The sequence below is a fragment of the Rhinatrema bivittatum genome, chromosome 3 (genome assembly GCF_901001135.1).
Source record: "Rhinatrema bivittatum chromosome 3, aRhiBiv1.1, whole genome shotgun sequence".
Taxonomy (NCBI): domain Eukaryota; kingdom Metazoa; phylum Chordata; class Amphibia; order Gymnophiona; family Rhinatrematidae; genus Rhinatrema; species Rhinatrema bivittatum.
Window position 1 is genome coordinate 509036576 of NC_042617.1, and position 24375 is coordinate 509060950.

The 24375-nt window shown below is 41.1% G+C and overlaps 1 protein-coding gene across 1 annotated transcript in view; it reads right to left on the bottom strand.

Annotated features, from left to right (window-relative positions):
• The window catches only part of FZD3 (frizzled class receptor 3), a 184198-nt gene that overhangs the window by 101462 nt on the left and 58361 nt on the right, over nucleotides 1-24375 (bottom strand). Inside the window, exons 2-3 of the mRNA XM_029596170.1 lie at nucleotides 14171-14367; nucleotides 8090-9107 (exon numbers count right to left, since the gene is read on the bottom strand). Of these exons, the coding sequence (XP_029452030.1) occupies nucleotides 8090-9107; nucleotides 14171-14367 (1215 nt within the window). The remainder of the gene's footprint in view (nucleotides 1-8089; nucleotides 9108-14170; nucleotides 14368-24375) is intronic.

Below are 24375 nucleotides of genomic sequence, written 5' to 3' on the forward strand. Positions count from 1 at the left end.
ATATGCTTTAGTTAAATGAGTGCTGTATTAACTTACAACCCACATATAAACAATAGGAGTCAAGAGATGATAAAAAGGGATGAGGAAAGAATTGAATGGGAATTATTGAATGTCCACATGACTCCAAAACCAAATCACCATTCTCTCAAAAATGTATTCTACATTAGAAGTTTCAGAATCGAGTACATATGAATCCATAAAGCTGGGTCCAAAAAAGTAATACGGCAACGAAAACTTAACACACACATAAAAATGATGTAATATAAAAACCAAGCATGCATTTCACGGAGACAGAGTTTGGATTTACCCTGACTTTTCAAAGTTAACCCAGGATAGGAGGAAAAAATTCCTTGAGTTAAGATCAGAGATAGAAGCAAAGGGAGGAAAGATGTTGTTAAAATTTCCCTGCAAATGTGAAGTAGTTTTTCAACATCAGAAATATTTAAAAAAATAAAGTATCACAGCTTCATGTTTTTCTCGACTCCCATCCCCAAGTGACTGTAGCTGTAGAATCAGTGGCTAAGTAATAGATTATACAAGTTGTAAACTCAACAATTTCAATTGTTTATGTGAGGGGAAGTTTGTCCACCCTGATTGTCCTCTAGCATTGCTGCATTTCATCTACTTTCTTGAATTATTTATGTTTACAAATATTTCTATTTGAATATCAGATACATTTTGCTTGGGGTAAATACTGTCTTTTTTCTTGATATCTGTATTCATTGATAGTTATTTTGTATAATGGAAAATGCATAAATAAAAAGTAAAAAAAAACCTGATGTAATATAAAAACCAAGCATGCATTAGAATAGACTTAAGGAACCTGGCACAGAAAAATGATTATTGGGGGTTAACAACAGAAACTGTGACATATTCAGGAAATTTGATGCCCACATATATCCTGAACAAAAAAAAAAAATACTGTGAACTACTAACTAAAGAGTGTTTATTCTGAGACTTCATTCATCAATGAATGATGCATGTGTGGCCCCTGTGTAGGATGTATAGGGTAAAGTAGAGATTTTCCCCTTATGGAAAGCCTGCAAGTGTCATGCAAAGGTTGTAAAGGTTTCATTGAGGTAAAGTGAGAAGGTTCCAGTGCTTAAAGGTCATCTTTTGGTCACAAGGTGTTACATACACTTTTTGACAGACAGAATAGACTGTACAACTCCTTTGGGCTTGGTTTAAGAAGGTTATAAAAAATCCTGACTATACTTGCTCTGGGCTTCCCCAGGGTTGCAGATCTAAACTGAGCATATAGCTGTGACACACTCCCAGGGTTACAACAGGGGAGAAGCAGAGTCTCAGGAAGCTTGAAGAAAAGGAAACTAAGATTTCTGCAATACTGTTTTACGATTTAAAGAAACCTGCACTTAACAGTGGTGGGAAATTGTTTGGATCAGGAGGTAAACTCTGCCAGCAAAGACCCTTCAGGGCTTGGTGGATTCCTATCTGCAGACCCAGAGGGTTGTCTTCCTTGAGCTGATTGGGACATTGTGAGTAGCTACTTTTGATAATAGAAAGAAAAGAGGGCCAAGGTAGACTGAAGAAGATACTAAGTAAAGAGAAAGAAACAATTGTTTCTGAGAGAAGATTTTGATTAAGGAAAGGCTGAAGAGGTTAGGGCTGTTCAGCTTAGAGAAGAGACTGCTGAGGGGGGATATGACAGAGGTCTTTAAGATCATGAGAGGTCTTGAACAAGTAGATGTGAATCTGTTATTTACACTTTCGAATAATAGAAGGACTAGGGGGCATTCCATGAAGTTAGCAAGTAGCACATTTAAGACTAATCAGAGAAAATTCTTTTTCACTCAAAGCACAAGAAAGGTTGATGGACCCTTGATCTGACCCAGCATGGCAATTTCTTATGTTCTTAAGAACTGTGATTTCTGTTTTTGTTATTGCTACTTCCTGCGCTGTTTCACCATGATTTATTCTGAAGCTAAGGCAGTAAACTATTTTTAGGCTGGAGCACAATTCCTGAGTGGACATTGGTTTATTTCCTGGGAGTGTCCCTGGCCCAGTACTGGCCCTGCAGATTATCCTGCTCCCAGCTCATGGCCCCAGAGATATTGTACCCCCACCTTGGGAGAGGAGCTCCAGTGCTCCGCAAGGCTTGGAAGGTGACCCAGAGTGGAACAGGGGTTACACATGAATTTTTCACATTTTACAGAATACTATTGATAAAAAAAAAATAAAAATACAAAGAATTTGTATTCTTTGTATTTTCTCAGTGGTCAATTTTCTCAGTGGAAAAGGGTAAATGGTGGAGTGCCTCAGGGATCTGTACTTGGACTGATGTTTTTCAAGATATATATATAAATGGTCTGGAAAGGAATACGACGAATGAGGTTATCAAATTTGCGGATGATACAAAATTATTCAGAGTAGTTAAATCACAAGCAGACTGTGATACATTACAGGAGGACCTTGCAAGACTGGAAGATTGGGCATCCAAATGGCAGATGAAATTTAATGTGGACAAGTGCAAGGTGTTGCACATAGGGAAAAATAACCCTGCTGTAGTTACACGATGTTAGGTTCCACATTAGGAGCTACCACCCAGGAAAAAGATCTAGGCATCATAATGGATAATACTTTAAAATCGTCAGCTCAGTGTGCTGCAGCAGTCAAAAAAAGCAAACAGAATGTTAGGAATTATTAGGAAGGGAATGGTTAATAGAACGGAAAATGTCATAATGCCTCTGTATCGCTCCATGGTGAGACCGCACCTTGAATACTGTGTACAATTCTGGTCGCCGCATCTCAAAAAAGATATAGTTGCGATGGAGAAGGTACAGAGAAGGGCAACCAAAATGATAAAGGGGATGGAACAGCTCCCCTATGAGGAAAGGCTGTTCAGCTTGGAGAAGAGATGGCTGAGGGGGGATATGATAGAGGTCTTTAAGATCATGAGAGGTCTTGAACAAGTAGATGTGATTCGGTTATTTACACTTTCGAATAATCGAAGGACTAGGAGGCATTCCATGAAGTTAGCAAGTAGCACATTTAAGACTAATCGGAGAAAATTCTTTCACTCAACACACAATAAAGCTCTGGAATTTGTTGCCAGAGGATGTGGTTAGTGCAGTTAGTGTAGCTGGGTTCAAAATAGGTTTGGATAAGTTCTTGGAGGAGAAGTCCATTAACGGCTATTAATCAAGTTTACTTAGGGAATAGCCACTGCTATTAATTGTATCAGTGGCATAGGATCTTCTTAATGTTTGGGCAATTGACAGGTTCTTGTGGCCTGGTTTGGCCTCTGTTGGAAACAGGATGCTGGGCTTGATGGACCCTTGGTCTGACCCAGCATGGCAATTTCTTATGTTCTTATGACAGTTAACATTGATGGATGGTTTATGGCAAATCTGTACTAACTTCTACATTTTAGGAGGCAAAACAAAATACTGCAGCAAGGCACTATCATTATTTATTTATTTAACATTTTTCTATACCGAACTTCATGACAAGCTTCATATCAGGCCGGTTTACATCAAACTTAGGGGTTAACTTAACAAAACCATATAACAAGAAGGCCGAGGCGCAGATACAAATAACAAGGAGATTAAACTTGGGGGCTAGAATAGCCAGGAAATAAAGGACAGAAAAAACTGGAGAATGAACACAAATGAATATACAATGGTTGGGTCGGACATTTAGTCTATTGGGCTAAGTGAAAGAAAACTGTTGCACTGTTAGGCTTCAGGGAAGGCTTGGACGAAAAGCCAAATCTTGAGTTTCTTTCTGAATGTAATACTGGGACATGAAAAGATAAGTATTGCTACTGGAATCATGTAGTCTTTGAAGAACTTGAATACATTAAAAAAAAAAAAAGAAGGCAGATCATTTTCATAACTAGACAAAAGATTAGCTGATGTAGCCATATGAAGTACTGTGTAATACTATCCACTGTGTCAGCTTTAGTTAATGAGAAATATAAATGGGTATATTTAGTTATGTAAACCTGCTAAACAACCTCTATAGAAAATGAGCCCAAAGAAAACATGTATGTGGTGGTTTTCAAATGTAGTTCCACTTTTTTTGTCCAAATAAAATACACACCTTTTAGAAAAATATTTTTTCTTATGCTATATTTAAAACCAACACTTTTCACTACATGCTTCATTAACAGATGGTCTAAATCTAAATTTAAATGAAAAACCTACATTTCATAACATGCACACCTCCAAACAATTTTACATAATTATGTATTAACTGAGTAAGCAAAGAACAAAAACAGGACAATACAGCTTTCAACAAAGCCTCTACTTTTCATTCAATGCAGCAAAATAAAATAAAGTTTGGATTAACTGTTAGAAACAGAAGGAACAAAGTTGCAGCATTTCCGTGCTGGGCTTCATCTGATGATGTCACTTATGTATGAGGACTGCCATCCCTCTTGTTCTCGGAGAAACATGATGGCAGAAAAAGGCTGTATGGCTCATCCAGTCTGCCCATCCATCCAATTAATTTAGCATTATAATTTTCATTATTTCCTTAGAGATCCCCTGTAATTATCCCATGCTTTCTTGGATTCAGATACTGTTTTTGTCACCTCCATTTCCACTGAAGGCTGTTCCACACATCTATCACCCTCTCTGCAAAGAAATATTTCCTATGATTACTCCTTTGTCTACCCCCTTTCAACCTCATCTCATGATCCCTCATTCTAGAGCTTCCTTTCCATTGAAAAAGGCTCATCTCCTGTGCATGGAAACCTTTGAGATATTTGAATGTCTCTATCATACGTTCCCGTATCTCGCCTTTCCTCTAGGATATACATGTTTAGATCTTTAAGTCTGTCCCCATATGCTTTAGTACAAAGACCACTGACCATTTTAGTAGCCACCTGCTGGACTGACTCCATCCTGTTTATATCTTTTTGAAGGTGCAGGTCTCCAGAATTATACACAATATTCCAAGTGAGGTCTCACCAGGGAACTATACAGTGGCAATATCACCTCCCTTTTTCAGCTGATCATTCCTCTCCCTATACAGCCAAGCAACTTTCTGGCTTTCACCATTGCTTTATCCACCTGTTTGGTCACCTTAAGATCATCAGATATAATCACCCCCAGATCCCGCTCTTCTCTCAATGCTGTTGTTGAGAGGACTGTGAGTAACATAGTCCACTGAAGGAAGAGTTAATGTAGATGAAATGAAGTAATCCATGAAAGGTCTGTAGGTAACATGGTCTAATGTATGTAGAGAAATGAAGAGTACTTTTGGAGTACTTCTACTACCACAGGGGAAGAATTATATAGTGAATACAAAAAATTTTGTTAATATATTTTGGACAGTTGTTAATACTGCAGTCTACATGTGGACACCTATAAGCCCTGATTTTATCAGTACCGTTTAATAGTTTTGTTAAATGTGACTGCTGGCAAACTCCAGAAATAAAAGTTTGTTTGTTTGAAGATACCACATATTGTGAGACCCTACTTTATCTCAAGGTGGGAATTTGGCAAAAGTACTGGTATCAAGGTGAAAGGAGATGGGAAGCAGTCAGAAGAGGGCTATAGCAGGGCAGTAAAGTGCGGTGTGAAGAATTCACTTTTTCCTGCCTGGCCAAGCATCACCCTTGCTTCTGGGCCGAGTCCACTACATCATCTGCAAGATCATTTATTAATTTGTGAACCCTACCAAGAGATTGGTGCTTAGCTCCTAAACTGCCAAACACTTCTCACATATTATGTGCACTGTTTGAGTGAGGTTACTAGTAGTGGAGTAGCCACCTAATAGTTTGAGCCAGGATTCAAATCCTGGCTGCTCCTTGTGACCTTGGACAAGTCACATCACCCTTCATTGCCTCATGTGCAAACTTAGGGTCTGATTTACTAAGGCTTTTCTCTCCTTGTGTGTCTATGGGAAAATTGCTTAGTAAATGAGGACCTTTGATTGTAAGCCTTCTAGGAACAGGGAAATACCTATAGTAGCTGAATATAATTCACTTTGAAGTAGCTGACCAGTCACGAAAGGTGGAATATAATATGAAATTAAATTAAATATTAACAACAAAGATTTGGATTTTCTTTCTTCTTGTATCTTTATAGATCAGATTACAACCAAAGAGTGGAATTCCTTTTTGGTCACTCTTGAACAGAGGCAAAAGAAAAGCAGAATCTATTCCTAATTGATGTGGAATGAAGACACAAACTTTTATATGACTTAGGAAACTCTCTGGGAGTAGTGTTATCCTCAGTTATTGGGGTAAATGATTGGAGGGGGAGGGGTTATATCATTAAAGCCTTTACTCTTCAGTGTTCCAAGATGATGAAATTTAACATAAAAATAGAGATAACAGGAGTTAGGAACCACTAGGCCCCATCTAGTCTGCCCCTTTTTTCCTATCTGCATGTTTGATTCCTTCCTGTCTCCTTACAGTATGCTGCAGAAAGAAATAGTGGGTAAAACAAAATTGTAGTACTTCATGTAACGTTCCAGCCAGTTGCAGCTAGGCTCATGACCTGCCACACTTACCCCATGCACCGCTAAAAAGCTCCATGCGGCTGGGATGCTGTCACTGTGCCAAAGCTCTGTTGTACTTAGCTTCTCTCTAAGTGCACGTGTGTGCTCAATCTCCTAGGCTTTGCCGCGGGAAAGCCTGGTCAGCGATTTGCTGACATCATCAGTGCGGCAGGACAGATAAACCCCAGCTGCGCTCCTCTCAGTGCCTCAGCAACAGGTCCTCCTGCCTAGCAGTGCGTGTTACTCTGCGGTGTCTTTCTTCTCTTTGCCTTGCTTGTTGTCTGCCTTAACTTGTTTCAGTTGTCCTGCCCCGTGGTCCTGCCTCTCCTAGTTCTGCCCATCACAGCCTGCTTCTTGGTACTGTCTTCTGCCTTAGATATGGATCACTCTCGTCTGCCACTTACCTTGGACCCTTGCTATGGTCACTGACCATCCTCTTGCTTTCCGCCTGCCACTGATCCTCGCTTTGGACCTGGACCATGCTGCCTGCCCCGACCCTTGGCCTGTACCCAGTGACTCTCTGATTGCTTCCTGCCCTGACCTCAGCCCGGCCCTGGACTCTTTCCTTGTCTGAGCCCTGTGGGACTATCGTCTAAGTCCTGCTGGCCCCTGAAACTCAAAGGCTCAAACTGCAGGGAATGGGGCTGGTATAGATGAAGCTCCAGACCAGTCCTATCCCAGTTGGCCTAGGGGACTCACCCTTTAGGCTGCGCCAACCACACCCCAGAAAAAGAGTCCACTTTGCTTGCACTTCAAAGGCTTGTTATTGCTAAAATAAATTCCCCCCCATCCCACCCCCATTTTGTCACTGTGAGAAAAATGCTTAGTACATCAGGCCCTAATTCTTATTTATACTTCTGTGTCTGTTCACACAAAAATCTCTTAATATATAGATTTCTGTCTGTGGATATGATAGACATGTATTTGCATCCATATTTGCTACAGGAATAATAAATTACTATATATTTACAATATATAATTATTGTGTCACAAAAATAGGAGAGGGTAAACTGCATTCCAAGTTTTATATTTTATTTTCTATTTTCTTCTTGCAATAACCAAGTACGAAAAGAGAACATATCTAGTATCCACTGGATCCCTTGTTACCTACTATATGTTCTGTTTCAACCTATATTACTTCTTACGATCTACTTGTCTTCTTTAGCCATACCTGTATACATGCTCTAACCTCATGGCTATTATCTTTGATTTGGTAGATTACAATCCAGATTTTAATTTTAATTACAATTTTGATTGTAATCTGCATTGAGATTACTTTACGAAAAAGAGGAATATCAAATGTTTATCATTAAATAAATAAATAGATAATTAAAAAATAAACTGAGCTATGACATAAGCATGTGTAGGCAACCTAAGGAAATATCGATTTCCACAGTGACATGTTAGAGGGATAATTTAAAAAACAAAACAAAAAATGTCAATTTATCAAACGTTTATCCAAGAAGTTCTAGAGGGCTTAGTCAACAATGATCCTAGATTTTCAAAGTTCATATTAAACAGCTAAAAACAGAACTCACTATCAAGAGTCCAACAGTACTTATAGTCTTCTCACCACCTTTACATATGTTCTGGGATATCCAAAAAAATGATTTCTTACCCGATAGGGGCATGGAATGTGATATTCTTTGCAGCGCTCCTGTATCCATGTGGTCTCCCACACTCCCCGATATGCTTGTTCATAGAAATAGCAGCCTATCACAACCAAGAGGGGTACAAGATAGAGAATGCTGAATACTCCAATACGGATCATGAACTTCACCAGTTTATCCTGGTTCTCCTTCTCTAAAGGGATTTCAATTCGAACCCGATTTAGGGAAATAATGCCAGCCAGTAATAGTGAAACACCGACCACAACATAGAGGCAAAGGGGAGCAAGCACAAAGTATCTTAATGCATCAACATCGTAGAGTCCCACGAAGCATACACCACTGATATTGTCCCCTTCAATTTTGTTCATTGCCAGCAGGATGATAGTTAGAGTTCCAGGGATGCCCCATGCGCTGGCATGGAACAAGAGTGCTTTTTTTTCAATGGCTTCACTGCCCCATTTTGGCACTGCTGCCAAGAACCATGTGATAGTAAGAATGACCCACCAAACACTGCCAGCAATAGTAAAGAAATAGAGTACCATAAAAAGCATGGTGCAGGCCTTGTTGTGTGATCCTTGTGTCACTGTGGAGGCTTTATACTGGCCAGGGGTAGATGCATTGCAGGCCACACGATCCTCCAACAAAAACCCAATGAAGAAAATTAAGGACACCATCATGTAGCAGACAGCATAGAATATGATGGGCCTTTCTGGGTAGCGGAACCGAGTAACATCAATCAAAAAAGTTAAAAAGGTGAAAAGGGTGGCAGAAAGACAAACAATGGAAATTACTCCTATAAAGTATCGGGCAAAAGAAAGTTCTTCTCGTCTGAAGTACATATTTGGACAGGGAGGGGAACAATCTCGCACCCCTAAAAAAGAGTATCCTAGATCAGGGTCAATCTTCAACTCCTGTGGACACCAAAAGCCATAGTCCCTCTGCACTGCCATTGGAGTTTCTTCAGTAGGCTCTCCCGGAAATCTGAGGTCTACAAGACGTGGATATGGCTCATCGCAATCTGGAAACCTAAACATAAAATCACAGAAAAGAACATGAAAAACAGGCTTTAAAAACTACTTTCAAGTCCTTCCTGACCATTAGAAATGAACTACAAAACTATTTTTTGTAGTATAGTCTCTCTTATCATCGACGCATTGAATAAAAGAAGATCCTGAACAAATTTGATTCGGTTCACAAGAAAGCATGAGAAAAGTCTCTTTTCCTATGTGTTTCATGCTCACTTGAGTTCTTCACATTTTGCCATGCTACCCAATCAAGCACAATTCTCTTTCTTGAGCTATTTGCCTTATATCCTGGTGAATAGTATTGATTCACCTCTTTTTAAATCTTCTCCTGGGTCTTTTTCTCTCCACCTGCATTTCCAGGGCTTTCCTGCTGACTTTAATCTCATAACAACTTAAGATATGCCATGCTGAGTCACAAGTAGCCAGCAAATTCCAAAAAAGTAGATCTATTTCTTGCCAGGAATAGTGATGAACTTCTCTAGTTTACTTAGCTAATAATGTCTTATGAACTTTTTCTCTAGGAATTTGTCCGAACCCCTTTTAAACCCTACTATGCTAGTCGCCTTGATTATATCCTCTGGCAAAAGATTCCACAGCTTGATTGTGCATTGAGTGAAAAAAGTACTTTCTACAATTTGTGGGTGATTAGCTTCATGGGGTGTCATCTTATTTTTAGTATATCTAGAAGGGCAATCAACTATCCTTTATTTACCCTTTCCACTCCATGCATCATTTTATAAACTTCTATGAGGTCCCCTCTTAGCCATCTCTTTTCCAAGCTGAACAAACCTAATATATATAGCCTGTTTCATAGGAGAGCAACTCCAGTCCCTTTATCATTTTTGTTGCCTTTCGCTGTTTTTTCTTCTAGTTCCACTATGTCCTTTTTGAGATGCGGTGACCAGAACTGCATACAATATTCAATGTGCAATCACACCATGGATTGATGTGCAGGCTTTATGATATATTCTGTTTTATTGTTCATTCCTAACATTCTATTTCCTTTTTTGACTCCTGCCACACACTGCGCTGAGGATTTCAATGTACTGTCCTCAAGGATTCCAGGATTCTTTTCCTGATGGTGGCTCCTAGTATGGAACCCAGCATTGTAGTTGTGATTTTATTTCCCTATGGGCATTACTTTGCACTTTTCTACATTAAATTCATTTGCCATTCAGATGCCCTGTCTCCTAATTTTACAAGGTCATTCTGCAATGTCTCACAATCCTTTGATGTTTTAACAATTTTTAATAAGTACCTCACTTATTCCCATTTCCAGATCATTTATGAAGATATTAAACAGAACAGGTCCCAGTAACAATCCCTAGGATATTTCACTAATAACCTTTCTCCATTTTTTTTCCTATTTTTCAAAACCAATTAGCAATTTACTATAGGACACTGCCTCCTACTCCATGACTTTTTAATATCCTGAGTCATCTCTTATGGGGGACTTTGTCAAATGCCTTCTGAAAATCCACTTGCACAATATAAACAGGCTTACCTTTATCTACATGTTTATTTATACCTCCAAAAATATCTAAAAATTGGTATGGCAAAGCTTCTCTTTTCTAAAACCAGTTGACTCTTCCCCATTAAGCCATGTCTATTTATATAAACACTGATTTTGTTTCAAAGAATAGCTTCTATTACTTTGCCTTGCATCAGTGTCAAGCTCACAGGTCTATAGTTTCCTGGATCACCCTTGAAGAAATTTTTTAAAATTGGTATTACATTTTCTACCCCCAGTCTTCATTTATTGAAGCTGTTTTAAATGATAGGTTACAGAATACTAGTAAACATTTTGCAGTTTCATGTTTGAGTTCTTTCAGAACATCTGGTCCTGGTGATTTATTACTCTTTAGTTTATCAATCTTATCTATTGCATCTTCTATTTATGGAGAGATTTGCTTTACTTGTTCAGAATCATCATCAGGTTGTAGGTATGTTGCCAACATCCTCCTGAGTCTGTACGGAAGAAGCCAGTCACACTAAAAAAAAATGTGAGTGCTTGCAGAGACTAAGCCAAAGTGTGGGCCTGAAGCAACACAAAGATGGAGTCTGCAGTCATGTGATGAGTGCATTAGTCTCACTTTTAAAGACTGTGGGAAACTATACAACGAGACTAAAACTGCAATTATTCTTCTATCAGACATCTATCTACACCACTCAATTTGCTAGCCTACCCCAGACACATGAACTGCTAAGCATGTTCTTGGGGGAAATTTTGTATCTAGCCATGAAGCCAGCTGTGAAGTAGGTATAGTTTCATGAATGTTTGCTGATGAACTTCATTACTAACATCCAGATGCATATACATTACTGCTACTTTTGCAGTACTTTTCAATTATTGCAGTTCACTACATCCATAAGCTAGCAAGCTTTAAGACTGAGCTCTTTGCTCAGCACAGCCTGCTCAGTCAACCTTGAAACAGTTGCAATGTCATCTTTGCCAATCTTGTGCCTCCCTAAATCCTGGTGAGCAAAAACATTTTTACCCTTTTCCAAACTGCTCATAGACTTGCGAGTATCTTTCGGCTATCCTGAGACTGGAGTAACCTGTTATTTACCAGAGGTCTAGCTGGATTCTTTCCATGCCCAGGAGTCATCCCCTGACCTTTTTCAGGAGTGTGACCCTTCTGACAGCTGAGAAACGGTGAGATAAACTGGCTTTTCTACTTTAGCTGTGGATAGCTATTGACAATTTGCATTTGACAAGTTTGAAACTATGAAAACATTTGCATTTTCAAAACTGTGTTTGAAATTTTTCTCTGGAAAACTACCCATACAAGTTAGTAACTGTTAATGTGTACATGTAGTTTTCCTGGGGTAATTTTCAAAGTCAAAGAATGTGCACACTTTCACATTGTACTTATTTGTCCTGGGGGAATACTGCGCCACTGTGGAGTGCAGAATTTGTGTAGAATTGCCAAATTCTGCGCGGAAAATGGCAGAGACCCCAGCATGCTGTGAACGGAGTGCATCGTTCGCGGTGAAGATGAAGGGATCCAGTGCGCCTGTCATGGCTAAGATAAAGGCCCCTGGAGCGTCGAACATGAAAACCCCCGGCGTGCCGGTCACAGTGGACATGAAAGCCCTGGCGTGCCGCAAATGCACATGAAATTTTGTGGCGAACATGAAGGCCCCCATGTGCCTCAGGACGCACTCCACTCGCAGCATAGATGAAGGCCCCGGTGAGCATGAATGTATGTAGAGGTATGTGTATGGGTGTGTGTGTGTGAGGAAGGGGAGGGGGGCTGTGAGAGAAGGGAAGAGGGTGTGAGAGAGGGAGGGGGAGGGAGGGAGTATGAGAGAGAGGAGGGGGCGGATGAGAGGAGGGAGGAGGGGTGAGAGAGAGAGAGCGAGAGAGAGAGAGAGCAAGGGGGAGGGGTAAGAAACAGAGAGCAGGGGGGTGAGCAGGAGGGTGAAAGAGAGAGCAGGGGAGTGTAAGAGAGACCAGGGAGGCTAATCAGGAGGGGGTGCGAGAGAGAGCAGGGGGGTATTAAAGTGGGTGCCAGAGAGAGGGAGCCTATATGAGGAGATTGTGAAGGAGTGTCTTTGTGTGTGTGAGACTGGGAGCTGGTGTGTATGAAAAAAGGATCCTATGTATGTGAGTGTGCTGGCCTGTGTGAAGGGATTGTGTAGGTGTGTGAGAGAGCCTGTGTGTGAAGGAGTGCATGAGAGAGAGACATAGGTAGCCTGTGTGAGGGTGTATGCGTCAGAGGGAAAGGAAGCTTGTGAGAGTGTGCATGCAAGAGAGGGACGTGTGTGTGCGAGAGAGTGAGGGAGCCTGTATGAGGGTATGTGTATGTGCACTAGAGAAAGGGAGAAGGTGTGTGAGAGAGGGAGAGACGGTACTGAGAACGGGGTCAAACTCTGGGAGTGGATATAGAATGGAAGGGGTTGAGCCTAAAGATGGAGGGGAGAGATATTGGCAGGTGGAGGAGTTGGGGCCTGAGAGGGCAAAGTGGCCAGGGGAGTAGGGAGAGAGAGTGGAAGGGGCACTCTTACAGTGAATTTCTAGGGAAATTCTGCTCAAAATATTTAAAATTTTGCATCTTTAAGTAATAACGTTTTTCTGTATTAATTTAAAATGTAATTACTTAAGGACTGTCATGTAAAATGTGTTATTTTTACCAATATAAAGTTTGCAGAATTTTGCAGAATTTTAAGTTTTTGTGCACAGAATTTTAAAAATTTTGCGCAGAATTCCCCCAGGAGTAACTTATGCTAAGAGGTATAAAATTCCCTCCTAATGTTCTGATTGACTCTCCCACGGGCTTCTGGTTTTTGTTGTAGTTGGAAAAGTTATTTGTTGTCTCTTTGGATGGTATCCCCCTCAAATTCTCTCTTGGTCTATCTTAATATTTTACAGCCAGATTTCCAGTGCTTATGCACTTTCTTATTTTCCTCATTAGGACCTGTTTGCCATTTTTAAATGATGGCTTTTGGGCTTTAATAATCTTGCAGAGCATCATCTAGCCATGCTGGCAGTCATTTAGTCGTCTTTATTTTTTATATTGTGCAATATGTTTTATCTGGACTTTGAAGATAGTATTTGTAAACAAACTCCATGCCTCATTAAGACTTTTAAACCTCGCAACTGCTCCTTTTAGATGCCTAACTTCCTCATTTTATTATAGTTTTACTTAGGGGTTTTTTGTTTTGTTTTTTTTTACATTAAATCCTATTGCAGTAGTTATATTTATTATTCTCCTTCCCATGGTAATGTCAAACTTGATTGGGTTATGATCATTATTGCCATGCAGCTCCACTCCTTGTACCAGATCCTGTGATCAACTGAGAACCAGATCTAGAGGAGCTTTCCCTCTTATCAATTCCAGGACCAGCTGTTCCATGAAGCAGTCATTTGTGGCAGCCATAAATTTTACTTCCCTTAGCATGTCCTGATTCATTCTTCTGACATAAAAGATGGAAAACGTTAAGGTTTGGTACTGTGAAGAATGTATAAAAATAACCCCAACAAAATAATGTGATTTTGGCCATCTTGAAAAATATTAAACACGTGATCATAACAAAAAGAGCAGAAATCAAACTCCTCACCTACTGCATTCCATGTCCTCAGGCCAAGAAACACCAAACATCTCCATAAGTTTGTAACACTCGCTGTAAGCGTGCTGGCACAGTCTACGGCAGGGAAGAGTCACACGCCCATACTCCATACAGATGGGAGCATACAAAGCACAGAGGAAAGGACGGAAATCCCGGGAGCAGTCCAGATTCACCATAGGATGGAAAGGCTAAAATAAAGAAAATAAAAATCAATTGCACAGCCACAGGTGTAAATTTGACTGATATTTTAATCATGGAATGTTCATTTTTATTTTATTCTTGGAGAAAGATCTGATCTAAAGTGGTGGGATGCTGTAAGGAGTAAAGTAAATCTTTTAAGTTCTTATTTAACAGTGTTCTCAATCCCTAATTTTAGCCTTTATATATAGACATTAAGAAGCCCATATTCAGCATGTTTGTCTGGCTAAGGGGGTCATTTATCAAAATGTGCTAAGGCGTTTTCGCATGCGTTAAAGGCTTATCGCATGCGACAGCACCATATCGTATGGTGCGATGCAAATTTGAAAAACAGGAGGAGTTAGGGGCGGGGAGTGGGCTGGGTTTGCTAGTCTGCGAAGTGCTATCGCACAGACTTAACGCCGATGTTAACTACACCTTTTTCAGTAGCATTAAGCCATGCGATAGCTTGCGTTATGGGGCGGTAAGGTTTTATCGCATTTCACGATGTCTCCTGAAAGGCCTGTTTTAGTAGAGTTGAAGCTCCCGGAGCACCAGCCCCGCGGGGGGGGGGGGGGGGGGGGGGGGGGGGGGGGGGGGGGGGGGGGGGGGGGGAGGGGGGAAGAGAGAGAGAAAAAGAGAGACTGGCCATAATGCCTTCTCCTTAGATATGTATTTCTATCCCTCTGGTAGGCCCACCTAGTAACTCGAGGTTTAGGTATTAGTGTAGGGGGTTAGGGGCCACTTTGACATTCAACATGAGACATATGAACATCCCTGATATAACCAAATAAGTTTTTAGCTGAAAAATAAGTTACCTATCTATGATGGGGCAGTCAGACCAGCGGGACTTTTAAATTACAGCATTCATCTGGCTAAGTGCCAAACTTAGACCTGGATTTATCAAAATGCGATAAGTATCGCATGCGATAGCAAAAGGGGCATGTTTTATGCTAATATTCAGTTTATCACAATTTGTGCTAATTACCTATGCAAAGAGCTAAGTTAGCTCAAATTGCATTAACAGTTTCAGACTTCGTGATAAGTGCCAGACCTGTGGTATGTCCTGAAGTCAACTACTGGGGGACCATTGTGAATGGTCCCAGGGAGCTCAGACGAGAGAGAGAGAGAGAGAGAGAGAGACTGACTGACTAGCCATCATGCCTGCTCCCTAGACAGGTAATTGTATCCCTATGGTAGGCCCACCTAGCCACTCGAGGTGAGGTTTAGGTATTAGTGTAGGGGTAGGGGGTTAGGGGCCACTTTGACATTCAACGTGAGACGTACGAACAGAACAGTGCTCTCTTGTGAAGCTTTGATGGCCTTCGGAGTGAGGAAACTCACCCAATTTTTCAAAAGGGTGGAAATGGGGAGGGGTTTGGGCGAGATTAATGAAAATGAGGGGCATTATCGCACTATGCAATAGCGTAACACTTGCTTTTAATGCCAGAAATAAGACCACTTTTTTGCCTGGTGTTAAGCTATGCGAAATGCCCGAAATGCAATTAGCACTAAAGATTGGAAATTGTATTTTAGGCATTTTTGGGCTGAGAGCGAGAGAGTGGGCGAGAGAGCGAGAGAGAGAGATACTAGCTGGCTCTCCTATAGTGATATAAATAGTTCACTACTATGAAGGCCTTATAAAGACAGGCAGGTTACGAAAACTGAAGCTGAGTTTACTGGCGGTCTTCATAACTGGCAGCCACTGCGGGTCGCATTAACAAGGAGTGCTAAGGTCGCGCAAGCGACCCTTGCGCCTCCTTCCTAGCGCTCCCCCCTAATTTACATATTGCATGGCGCCCCCCTTGCGGGCGCCATGCTTACGTTAAGAAAGTGGGCGCTGAAAAGTCAGCGCCTGCTTTCCACGAACATTATTGCATCAGCCCCAAAGAGTCTCTCTCTCTCTCCTCCCCCCCTCCCCCAGAGTAAATGCCTGTCTGGGCACTTCGTGAGTATTAGGGTGCGAACACTTTACCGCGTGCTTGGTAAACTACCTATGCGAAGTAGTAAGATTGAGAATTATCACAGCATGCACTAATTATCATAACCACATCCCTTTTTCTTATCACGGGCTTTGTCCATGCGAAATTATAGCATTTTGATTAATCTAGGGGCAAGTTAGCTGAAAAAGTTTACCGACTAATTTTCCTAACTGGCCAGCAGATGAACATGGACCTCTTCATTTCTAAGAGTATGGCGTTTAAAGTATCACTCCTACCACTGTTTGGAAATATCTTAATTTAGTTTAATTTTAGTTAATTTTAATGAGACATAATTGTTGCCTTATCCAAAGGCTCAGTGGATTAGAATACTTTTAAATGCAAGAAGTACAAAAACTACAGTAATAAATCAACAATAACAGAATTAAATCATCAAGCAAAGTTCTAAAAATAACCTGGTAATAACAAATAAAATAAAGTGGTAAATATTATACCTTATTAAATCCGCTGATAAAACAAGCAGAGAAACTATAAAATGAATCCAATATAATAAATAAAACCATATGGAAACATGACTATGTATAGATACACAGGAAGCCAGACTGAAAAAGTAGCTCTTAACCCCTTTTCTAAATTTTCCTAGATTCTCAACAAACCAACATTCCCTTAGCAATCTATTCCATAAATAGGGAGCAACATAGAAAAAAGAATTCTTCAAGTTGCCTCTAGTTTTGACTCAGCAACAGGAGGGAGTTGAAGTAAGCCCTCTTGAGCAGAGCGACGCGTTGAGCCAAAAAAAAAAAAAGGGGGTGCTAAATTATTCAAATCCTCAAAAAGGAAACAGAATTAGTTTAAATTGTACTCTGGATTATACAGGTAACCAATGAATTGATTTTAGCACAGGGGAAATACTGTCTTCCTTTTTGGTCCCAGAAAGAAACCATGTTGCACAGTTTTGTAACTTTTAACAGTTTATGAAGCTAGATAAAGGTATCCCAGAATATGAAAAGCTACAAAAATCAAGACGAATTATCACCAAATTAGGTAGCAGAAGAAGTCAGATCATCTGATGCTAAAAATGATCGTACCTGTGAATACGTAACAGCTGAAAAAAAACTGCGTTGGTTAATAGCAGCAATCTGAGGGCCCATATAAGCAAGCTACACCCATGCTTATTTGTTTACCCAGACTATGTAATTCAATCCTTGTTGACTGTCTGTATATAGATCCACTTTTCTTCATTCCCCCTGCCATTAATTAGAGAGCAGTGTTGAAGCTGCATATAAGTGAAATGTCTAGCTTGGAGGAGAAGTCCATTACCTGCTATTAATTAGAGAGCAGTGTTGAAGCTGCATATAAGTGAAATGTCTAGCTTAATTAGTTATGGGTAGTAACCGCCGCAATAAGCAAGCTACACTCATGCTTATTTGTTTACCCAGACTATGTAATTCAGTCCTTGTTGATTGTCTGTATATAGATCCACTTTTCTTCATTCCCCCTGCCGTTGAAGCAGAGAGCTATGCTGGATATGCGTGAAGTATCAGACTTTCTGCTTCAACGGCAGGGGAGAAAGTCTGGTACTTCATGCATATCCAGCACAACTCTCTGCTTCAACGGCAGGGGGAATGAAGAAAAGTGGATCTATATACAGACAATCAACAAGGACTGAATTACATAGTCTGGGTAAACAAATAAGCATGAGTGTAGCTTGCTTATTGCGGCGGTTACTACCCATAACTAATTAAGCTAGACATTTCACTTATATGCAGCTTCAACACTGCTCTCTACATTAATGATGGGGGTGGAAGGGAAATAGAACCAAATGGTTACTAAGCCAAGAGTAACAGATAAGTATGAGATAAAAAAAAAGTGTGAAACTTGCTGGACAGACTGGATGGGCCGTTTGGTCTTCTTCTGCAGTCATTTCTATGTTTCTATATATAGAGTATCAGCTAAAATAATTTCCAAGCTCCTCATTTATGCATTCGACATCAGTATGCCCCTGTCTAATAGAATCAGAGCAGGTGGAGCTGTAAATCTGCGTGTCCTAACTTATAGAACCTTGGTCTTCTATGGGTTAAGTATTAGACAGTTTTAGACAAAGCTGAAATTGTTTCAAGACATAGGTTTAACTGAGTTTTTGCATTGGGTTCACTCTTTACCCTAGGAGATACACAATTGTACATTACTGGCATCGATAAAATATCTTGCACTACAGCTGGGGATAAGGTCACCTAATGATTGAAGATAGACTCTGGGGGATGCCAGCCGTTAGCTGTCATGGGTAAGAAAAGCAATTTGCAAGACTGACCTGTCATATCTTATCAGATTGTAATGAAGCTAAGCAGTCCCGAGCCAGGCCATTTATCCCTATTTCTTTTAATTCTGCTGAATCATCAAGCAAGAGAAGAAGAGATTCATAACCCTGGTCAAGTTCTTTCCTCAAACCATTCACCAAAGCTAATAATACTGCTGCTAAGCTTTACACAGGCCTAAACCCCACTTGTAACAGATCAAGAATCATATTTGCATAAAGAAACTATTGCAATTGTTAAGGGAATTGCTCTCTGAATGAGCTTATCCAAAAGCAGAATATTTGATACAGGATGGTAATTTTCCAACTTAAAGAAATCAACCTTGAAGTTTCCATCTGTGAACATACCACTGTATTTTTCAAAGCAGCTAGAAAACAACTCTCCTGAAAGGAGGAATTAATAATCTAAGTAACTGGATTGATGAAAAAAGGTCAACATTCTTTTAATAACTATATAGGACATGGGTCCAAAAGACATGCTATGAATCTAGAAGCACCTAACAAAAGGTCTACCTGCAAGGATGTTAAAGAATGGGCCTTAAACAGGGAACAGTAAGCAGAGTATTTGTGGGTGTAAAGCTGAGGAGGTGGTATGGATGGACAGTCTAGGTAGGCCTTATGGTCTTTTCCTGCTGATATTTCTATGATTCTAGGAATTGCTCAAGTCCAGATGTGTACATAACTTTGCAATTTTAAACACAAAGAAGTCTGTAAATCTATCACAGTCAGCCACTGAGGTCTGATCTGTGAAAGCACAAGGAAACTGGGAGAGTCAAATCAGACATTAACTTAAAAGGTTCTTTGGGCTGATCTGAAGAATCTATCAATAGCTTTGAAAAATAATTTTGTTTCGTTATTCCAATAGCCTGCTTATATTGCTAGTGATGGATTTTACAGAACTTTTTGGCTTTATTAGAAGGGATTTATTTCCATTACCATTCAATATATTGTCCTTGCTGTTTTAGTGCCTTAATTTGGCAGTCTACCATGGTGTACATTTTCTTAGAGATAATAAGTGGTATTTAAATAGGAGCATCAGAATCAAAAGCTTTTAAGATCTCACCATTCTATGTCCCTGTTGGCTTAGCTGATGATTCAAAGACAAATTTCTTTAGACAATCTCCTGAGGCGTTACTTCAGAAAATTCTATTTTTGAGTCATTTTAACAGTGCATCATTTCAAATTAAATTGCTTAAGAAAATGAACTGACCAACTGGTTGAAGACATTTCCAAGCCTAAAATTTTAAGGTTAGAATAAATAAGTCCAAAACTTGTCCAGCAGAATGGGTAGAAGCATTAACAACAAAATCTTGTGCAGTTAGTGTAGCTGTGTTTAAAAAAGGATTGGATAAGCTCTTGGAGGAGAAGTCCATTACCTGCTATTAATTAAATTGACTTAGAAAATAGCCACTGCTATTACTAGCAACAGTAACATGGGATAGACTTAGTTTTTGGGTACTTGCCAGGTTCTTATGGCCTGGATTGGCCACTGTTGGAAACAGGATGCTGGGCTTGAAAGACCCTTGGTCTGACCCAGTATGGCATGTTCTTACTAAACTCAGGGCATTCATCACATTAATAAAATACTGAACAGGACCCTCAAAAGCATCATCTGAATATATATTGCAATATCCAATCATTAAAAACTTCCAGTAAAGAATTCATATCATCACATGGTGCTATAGGAATTACTAAAATCCCAATAGGTTCTATGCCTTGAAATTTCAACAAGCAAGCATTCTGGCCCATTATTTTGGCAAATAGGGAGGTTCTCTCAATAGATAAGAAGTACTCCACCCCCTTTAGCACTATTACAACATGGCAAAAAAAAAAAAAAACCAACAACAACAAACAATAGCAAAGCCAGTGGTAAGAAATTGAGTTAATCAGTTAGTCACACTGATCTCTAAGGGTAATCTCCATTCATATTTGAAGTGATGAAAGGAAAGTGAACAGTACCGAGTTTGGCTGAGAGGTGGAAAATGCCAATCTTTGCCTTGGACTACAATATGTAAAAGAGCCACAAAATAGAATCATTCATATGCAAATAAAACTGAAATATTTAATGTGAATATTCTGACAGCAAGACTATTTGTACAAGGAAAGCAAATTTGATTATCTGTAATCAAAGCTCTCCATAGAAAGCAGGATGAATCGGCCATAGCACATGGGTGACAATGTCCAATGGTGCTGACGTGGGCTTAACTCTCAAACTTCAGTAAAAGTCTTACTGGGCATGCGCGGGAGTTCCCATGTGCACATTGCCTGATGAGCCCCTCAGTCTCTTTCAGAGCTTAAGCTTTAGTGATGTAGTCAACTCTCCAGGGAGGTGGGCAGCTATTAAGTATGGCTGATTCATCCTGCTGTCTACGGAGAACCCTGTATGCAAATTTGTTTTTTTCCATCGACAAGGAGGCATTAATCAGTTATTATGCATGGAGAGGAGGAGGGAGGGGCCCAAGCTTAGGGTTGCACTGTGAAGCAACTACAGGTACAGGCAATACAGGCCCAATCAGTAGAGTGAACTATTGTGTGGACAGACTTTGCAAAACTGCTTGTCCAAAGTTACCATCCTTTCAAGACATGTTGTTGAGACAGCAGTGGGAGATAAAGGTGAGAGTTGACATCCAAGAAGCAGCTTTGCATATACCTTCAATGGAAGTGGCTCTCAGATGAGTCGCTGAAGTCACCATGGCTCTCACTTGACAAGCTTTGAAAGTCTAATCTATAAGCCAGCCAGCATGTAACAGTGTGCTATACAATCCACCAACCAACTGGACAAAGTTGTTTGGAGATTTTCATTTACAATTTATTGATAGCAAAGGACATAAACCATTAAGAAGTTTTATGGGGAGGCTGATTCCTCAAATACTAGGACTCTACTGCAGTCAAAGCAGTGCAGAACCCGTGCTCTGAGTACACACTCATTCTCAGAAATAAAGTAGGCAGCACGAACGTTTGATTAACGTGGAAAGCAGAGTTGCTTACCTGTAACAGGCGTTCTCAGAGGACAACAGGATGTTAATCCTCACACATGGGTGACATCATCAGATGGAGTCCGGCACAGAAAACTTATTTCAAAGTGTGGTAGGCAGGTTTCATGAAGACTAACATCTTGCTGTCCTGTGAGAAGACCTGTTACAGGTAAGCAACTCTGCTTTTTCTGAGGGCAAGCATGATGTTATCCCTCACACATGGGTGAATCTCTAGCTACAAGCTGCTTCTCAACAATAAAGAGGACAAACAAAACACCAAAATTAGGTGCCAACACTCACAACAACAGGTTTTGCTGGTAATTGGGGGGGGGGGGGCAGCCTGAGCACAAAGAACGGGCCCTAGGCAAGGAAACACCTCAAACAATTTCTGAAGGACAGATTGGACAAACCTATTGTTGCTTCGGCTATCCCTATCCAGACATTAATGTGATGTGAATGTGTGGAGAAAACTCCATGTCGCAGCTCTGTAAATCTCCTCCATGGGAACTGCTCGCAAGTGGGCCACAGATGCTGCCATTGCCCGAACAGAGTGAGCCTTGATATGGCCCCCAAGATGTAGTCCTACCTGGGCATAACAGAAGGAAAAGCAGTCTGCTAGCTAATTAGAAAGTGTCTGTTTAGCAACAACGATGCTTAACTTTTTTCTGTTAAAAAAAACAAACAGTTGCATGGATTGCCTTAAGGACTTCTGTCCACTCCATATAGAAGGCAACGGCTGTTCTGCAGTCCATTCTGTACAAGATTTGTTCACCTTGGTGCCTGGTATGAATGAGGCCTGGGAAAGAATGTTGGTAGGATGATGGACTGGTAATATGGAAGTCTATCATCACTTTAGGCATGAACTTAGGATGCGAATGTAAGATCAACCTGTCATGAAAAAACAGTGTAAGGAGGATAAGCCACTAAGGCCTATTGCTCGCTGACCCTTTCAGGTGAGTACTTCAGGTCACAGGAGCGCAGCGGCTCAAATGGAGCTTTTGTCAGCTGAGCCAACACCACGTTGAGTTCCCAAAACATAGCGGGAGGCCTTATGGGAGTCTTCAACTGAAGTAGGCCCCCCCATGAAATGTATAACTATAGACTGCACAGAGGTAGGAGTACCATCTACACCATGGTGGTATGCGCCAATTGCACTCAGATGAACTCTGACAGAGATGGTCTTCAAGTCAGCTCCTGAAAGGCGTTGAAGGTAATCAAGCAGTTTTTGTGTAGAACAGGAGAAAGGATCTGGGGCCTTCTGCTTTCTAGAAACCACCAGGACCAGAGACACACCTTCCAAGAGATCAAGCAGTTGCAATATTAACTTCTCAACATCCAGACTGTGAGTGACAGGGCCTGGAGGTTGGGATGTCGCAACCTTGCTTGATCTTGCATGATGAATTCTGGGGAGGTCCCCAGACTGATCGGTTTCCAGATGGACAACTCCCACAGGAATGGAAGCCAGACCTGCCTCAGCCAATAAGGAGCTATAAGGATCAAAGACCCTGTGTCCTCTTGAAGCTTCAAGAGTCTTCGTTACCAGTGGAACTGGAGGATTTGTGTACAGAAGACCCTCACCCCAGTGCCAGGCGAGGGCATCTGAGGCTGGTTTGCCACGTAACCTGTACAGGGAGCAGAAATTAGGAACCTATCTGTTCCAACTTGCTGCAAAGAGACCCACATCTGGGCTTCCCCAGAAGAGAAAGATCCGATTTGCGACCTCTTGGTCCAGACACCATTCTTGGAGTCTGAAGGCACAACTCACTCTATCCACTATCACATTCTCTGTTCCGGCCAGGTTTATAGCCCTGAGCACAATCCCATGGGATAGGGTCCATGAATACATCTGAACCACTTCCTGGGTCCAGGAGGTGCGATCCTGTACCTCCCTTCTTGTTGACATACCACATTGTTTACTCGATTGTTGGTTTGGATCAGGACAACTTTGTTGGACAGCCTATATCTGAAAGCGCAGAGCATGTATTTGATTGCCTAGAGCTCCAGGAAATTGATTTAACAGAGACGTTCCTGGGTGGACCAGAGATCCTCAGTGCTGAGCCCATCTACATGAGCTCCCCAACCGAGGATGGATGCATACGTGGTTAGGACAATTTGGGTAGGAGGACTTTGAAAGGAGATACCCTGTTCCAGATTTGAAATTACCCACCACCAGGAAAAAGGGTCTTGGAGAGACGAGATGACTTGGATGTGAACCTGGAGGTTCTGTGTGGCCTGGCGACACTGATCTCAGGGTCCATTGGGCCTTTTGCATATATAAATGTGCCAAAGGAGTGACATGAACTGATGTGCCAGGCTGACACCTGCTGGCTCTGTTGAATCTTTACCACGATGACCATCAGGTTGATGGCCCTTTGTCGAGGCACGAAGGCCTTGGCCTCAGCAGTGTCTAGCTAGACTCCAATAAAGTCCAATTGAGGTGAAGGACTGAGATGGCTTGGGTTAGTTAACGATGAACCCTAGTGTCTCCAACACCTGGATGGTCAAGCGCATGGATCTGGCGGCCCCAGCCCGCGAAGTGCTCTTGACCAGCCAATCATCCAGATATGGAAAATCATGAGCCTGGTGTCTGCGAAGGTGCAGCATCACCACGGCCCAGACATTTTGTAAAGACGTGTGGGGCCAACACGAGCTCAAACATCAGCATGTGATACTGGAAGTGCTGTTTTCCCACTATGAACTGGAGATACTTTTGGTGACCTGGGAAGACCTCAATGTGAGTGTACATGTCCTTCAACTCAAGGGAGCATAGCCAGTCCCCTTTTTGCAAGA